At 39.8% G+C, this 5,799-nt stretch overlaps 1 protein-coding gene across 1 annotated transcript; it reads left to right on the top strand.

The window, feature by feature from the left end:
* The first annotated feature begins 258 nt into the window (after nt 1–258).
* On the top strand, nt 259–5,074 carry LOC136264433 (serine/threonine-protein kinase TNNI3K-like). The gene is made up of 4 exons (XM_066059167.1): nt 259–1,317; nt 3,784–3,890; nt 3,944–3,989; nt 4,046–5,074. The coding sequence occupies exons 1-4, from the start codon at nt 271–273 to the stop codon at nt 4,742–4,744; spliced, it is 1,899 nt and encodes a 632-aa protein (XP_065915239.1). The 5' UTR covers nt 259–270; the 3' UTR covers nt 4,745–5,074.
* The last annotated feature ends 725 nt before the right edge of the window (nt 5,075–5,799 follow it).

The raw sequence follows: 5,799 nt of genomic DNA, 5'->3' as shown, positions 1-5,799 counted from the left end.
CAACATCTTTTACAATTACCTTGGAAGATTTAATTAGTGAATGCTCTATTGCCGCGGCAGTATTTCACTACAAAATGACTGTCAGCTCATCCTCGCTCACCTTCACATTCAAGGCTGAATGTTAATTATAGTTAAGGTGAATGAAGGCATTCATAAAGGAGATATGAACATTCACCCATAACAAGCACATTTCAGCACGGGGCCCACTCCGCTGAATGATAAACAAAACCTAGTACCACGCATGCGCAAGTCAAATTATTCATTTCATGGATGGCGGCATCAACAGACCCGACATCTCAAGTAGTACTGTTACGAGACGTTACCAGTGGTGGTAAAGTGATTGGCAGGGGATCGTATGGCCGGGTAATTGAAGTGTACGTACACGGAACGTTGTGTGCTGCCAAAGAAGTTCACTCCATTTTAGTGGAAGGCGTTACTCCGGCCGAATGCGAAGCCACGACACGATCGTTTCTAACAGAGTGTTCCAACGCTAGTCGATTACGCCATCCTAACGTGGTACAGGTTTTGGGTATTTACTATCCTACTCCTGAGGCTAAACTACCATGGCTTGTGATGGAAATGATGGAAAACAGTTTGACAGCCTTTTTGCGAAAATATGAAAGAGGGAAGTTACCACTTCACATCAAGTTATCCATCCTGGTTGATATTTCTCAAGGACTGGAGTTCCTTCATGGTCAGGATATTATCCACAGAGACCTCTCCTCAAATAATGTTCTTCTGACAAAACATTGTGTAGCAAAAATTGGTGATTTCGGAGTAGCAAAGTGCATTCAACACAACAAACTGAAGACACACACTCAAGTACCTGGTATGTTACACTTCATGCCACCAGAAGTTCTCTCAGTCAGACCACGTTATGGTAAACCAGTAGATGTGTTCTCTCTTGCTTGCATTGCCTGTCATGTCATGTCCCATCAGTGGCCTGAGCCAAAGGATCTGTTACCAGAGGATAGCATGACTGCTCGTACGGAGGTACAAAGACGAGAGGACTACCTTCTGTCATGTGCTGAGCCATTGAAGCAACTGGTAAAATCATGTCTTCATAACAAGCCAGACTTACGGCCTGATATTTTGTTGGTGTGTTCAGAGCTAAAGTGCCTCAAGGCTTCACCTCCTTTTGCTGTGGATGATTGTAATAATCAATTTATGAATCTTAGTCCAGAAAGACAAAAATTGAGCAAAGATGGCCAAAACTCCAATGAAGGTGATGCTGTTGTGCAGGGTTTAAAGGAACAAATACAGCAATTGCAAAAGTCATTAAAGAGTCTTTCCTTGAACAAGCATTATCAGGAAATAGTATGTTACAATACAATGCAGTGCTCCCGATAAGAATTCTTAAGTGCCAGGACAAAATGTCCTGACTAACCCAAACTTGTCCGGACATATTTATACTTTATGTGGATACAGGTGGCCTATACCACTGCCTGTAGTAGGCATTCTCTGATGTAAGGCACTCTAGCTGTAGGTAGAGACACTATAATTATTATATTAAAGTGATTTTGTGAGGTTTCTGTACAGCAGAGAGGTTGGCTTTGTGGTCACTCTCTTGGGTGGCTTGAATGCTTAATCTTCTATAACCAAGATACAGCTATTATTAGTAAAGTAAACAATAAACCAAATATGCACATCCTGGGCTCCTTTGATAGGACATTATGTCCTGCAAAATACAATTATGGTCAGATATTGGCTAGTTTGTCCGGAAATTGTCGATGTCCATGTCCAACCGCTATTGGGAGCACTGCAATGTGCATGTCATATTTGACAGATAGTATGTTCATTGAATTTAATTAGAAATTTTCATGGTAGTTAACGTTTGTTTCATAATTAATTTTCAATTACAAGTATGTTCATGGATGTATTTCTAATGTGTTACTTCTAAAAAACAGTGCTCAATTAAAATAGTCCACTATCCCAATCACTAACAGTAATTGATTGAATTTTAAATTATTTTGTAATTCATTAATTGTCAATTTTTTGTTGCCAAGGAAGTGTTGCACACAAAAAATAAAATAAAAAACCACAAACACTGCTCAGAACTATCTTTCAACATTTTAGTCTAAGAGTTTGTCTATCGTGTTTTTTATGAGAGTTCTCTCCACAATGCCTTAATTCATCATTATTGTACAAGATACCTTTCGACCATTTCTGATAGCCAACCGGTACTGCACTGTCATTTGTCGGTTGCTTAAATGCCCATGCACTCCATTAGGAAAGCAGTTCACAACATACTTAGCAACCTGTTTCATCCATATTTCGAACTGGCACACAGTATACCTGTTTGAAAGCTTTCATTTGCAGGTGCAGACTCGTGTGCAGACATGCAATTTTCTCAAGACAATTTCAGGTAACCAGGAGTATGCCTGCAGCTGTCAAAAATATAACATGCTGGTGAAGTCACATAGGGTTATTTATAAACACTATGCATGGATCTGCCATATCACTCTGCGGTGACTGGTGTTCTACAGTGCCACTAATTTTGCTACTGAAACACAACATTATAGTATTCTAATAGAGCGGCCAATTATATATATTAGGAGCAGTGCAAAGTCTCAAGAGTGGCTAACTTTTGAGATGAAAGATGCACAAGTATTAGCAAACATGCATTAGTACATGTTGTTTTGGGTGTTTGAGGAGGAGGTGGGCAAGGATTGGAAGCACACTCTCAGGGAAATTTAGAAATTTAAAAGCTCTCAGATAAAATGTTGGTAACTTTGGTCATTCAAATCCTTCTTCATAAGTAGGATGTTTCCATCAACAAGTCTAGTGGCTACACACTATCATTTCAATCTTAAGCATGTCTGTGATATAAAAATGGTCTCAAACAGTGTTACCACTATACTCTATCACTGGCTGTGTGATAACTTTATAAGGTATGAATACCAAGTCTGGAAAATGTCTTATACATAGACTTGAATTGTACAGGAAGTGGATGCTATATTAGGTCCTTGTCTACAGTTGCTCTAAGACCATTGATTTCACAAGTGGTTTCCAAGCCCATGCCTTCTAAATGATAGGTGAAGTTACAATTAATTTTGACCTTTCTATGTAAGTACAACACTTTGCACTTAGAAATGTTCAGCAGAAACTACCAAGAAGTTTATCAAGATCTTCCTGTAAAGACAACATTACATATCACTGGTTAAGGTCATCATGATGTGGACACCTGGCTGTGACTGCTTCATTAGAGTATCTCGATATTGCTGCTGTGCTATGCAATCGATTAAGGGGTGTGGTTCAATCCCTAGAAAATCTGCATGCAGCTAAATTATTAAGTGGAATTGTCATCCAGCTCTATCATTGTGTGGTGGTTCTAATCATTCAGGGGCATTCATCAGTAGCAGATTTAGAAATTTCCAGAGGAGGTTTCAGATTCCACTGAACTTCACTAGCTGTAAGCCAAAGACCAAAAAAAAAAAAGGGTCACAACCTGCTATTCAACGCCGTAATTGTGATTTTAAAGGCAACAGTATGAAGTTTCGCCAGTGAAAAGTTCTACTATAACACACTATGTATAGCTTGTGGCAATTTTATCACCCACATGACGACTCGTCAATAAATTTGGGGTGTGCGCTATTTTCAGAGGGGGTTTCAGCTGAAACCATTGCAACCCCCCTGTATCCGCCACTGCTCATGCGATCATTTTATTACACATGTCTACTCCTTACAGTAGCTTAGGTGCTTGAAATAATTTTGTGGCATCTAAATGCACTCCTCTAAAGCAACTGATTGTTCTTAAGTTGTGTGCTATGGTTTTTTCTCTAGAACTGTCATCCACAACCAATAATGTCAGTGATCCCTATATCTAACAGTACTACTCTGAATAAAGAAAAGAACAGGAAAGGAAATGCCAACACTGCAGAATCTTTTCTGTAAGCACCCGCATGTGTATCAAATATTTTAGAGTGTACTTTCTATTGTATAGGTACTTACAGCAACTTGGCTGGGATCCTGTTAATGGAACTTTTGATGTAAGTTCTACTTCCCTTGGCATTTATTTACTAAAACATGCACATGCTGTTAACAGAGTAGCAATATTGATGTTAGATGGAAGAAGTTGTTTGAAGCTGTTGGCATCAGTGAAAATGATCTAATGGATAGAGATGTAGCTAAACTTATATGTGAACATGTATTCCGACATGGGGGAATTGAAAATGTTATTAGACAGCCGGAGCATGGGTTATCACCATCGCCACTACCACCTGCTAACATTGATAGACTGCCATTATCAAGTAACAGTGAAGGATCTCCCATGACCCCATCAGTATTGTTGCATAACAATGAGGAACAACCACCACAATTGTTACCACCACAGGAGGGTCAGGGACCACAATCACCACCACATGAGGGCTGGCGAGATAACCAACCATCACAACATAGTGGCCAGGAGCTTCCCCCACCACCGGGTTGGGGTCATCCCCCACCAGGTTGGGATCATCCTCCACCACCACCACCACATGGGGGTTGGGAACATCCTCCACCACCACCTCCACATAGAGGTTGGAGGCATCCCCCTCCACCACCACATCATGGTTGGCGACATCCTCCACCACATCACAGGGGACATCCTCCCCCACACCACAGGGGACATCCTCCACCACACCACAGGGGACACCCCCCACCACCACATTGGGGTTGGGAACCACCACACCACCATCACAGTGGACAGCGACGACCACATCCACCATTTCATCACAGAAGTGGAAGACCACCTCCCCCACATTAATAACTAACTACTATTAGCTAGCAACTAACAAAAGTGAAAAAATTGTTACAAACTTTATGTTATTGATGTGTGTAGTACTGCAGGAAAAGATTTTGCTGCAATGAGTTCATACACATTTTGTTTGGTAGGCACTAGGCAAGTTATTATAACTATATTTATTGTTCATACTACCCTGTATGCATGTTAAAGAATTCGTGTCATGTGGTGTCAAGTCAATGTATGTGCACTGATATACAGAGAGTGCCAGGTGACATGTTATTGCTAATACCTTGGAATTGAAAAAGCATTGATAACATGTCAATGTAGGGATTTTTCCACAGAGCCATGTCATACATATCTCTTTGTTTTGCTACCTTTTTATTGCTTGGATCCCTTTAAAAATGGACCACCCATAATTATTGTGCCACAACATAATATTTTTATCTTATATGAGATTTTTCCACTGAGCAATGTTATAATGCTATCATTCATATATCATTTCACAACATTTCATTAATTCACATATATGTACTAGTTATTTAGCTCTTTGTTATAATAGCAGATGTGCATATTAGAATATGGTACACGCTGTTGTATTAGGGTGACTTCTTTATGAGAGTATCTAGAGTGAGCCTTTGTCCTAAACAATACTTCTTCAAAGTGTGTGGTTGCCATACACTATAATTTTCAGTGTGTTATTCATTATTAGTACACCCAGACCAATAAGTGTGATTATAGGTAGCCAAGCATGCTTGATCACAATAAGATAAGTGCAGTTAGATCATTAAGGGGCATGCTTGCCAGGCCTCCATTATTGTTAACACAGTTATCAAGTAGGGCTGAAACAAATACTTGTGAATACTCATTAAGGATTTTGGTACTAAGATAGTAAACGTGGTGCTGAGTTTGATTGGTATAATTTCTTGTCAGGAACACTAACATTGGTACTTTAATACAGTGTGTATATATCATTGTTTTGAAAAAGCCGTCAACTGCTTAAAGTCAGTATAGGGCCATCTGAGGGTGAGGTGGCTCCAGCTCATTGATTGAAATTTGATCTTAGTATTTGTCTAGCA

Source organism: Dysidea avara, chromosome 8, assembly GCF_963678975.1.
Source record: "Dysidea avara chromosome 8, odDysAvar1.4, whole genome shotgun sequence".
NCBI classification, from domain to species: domain Eukaryota; kingdom Metazoa; phylum Porifera; class Demospongiae; order Dictyoceratida; family Dysideidae; genus Dysidea; species Dysidea avara.
Note: the sequence above shows the minus strand (reverse complement) of the source record. Positions and strands in the feature narration are given on the sequence as shown.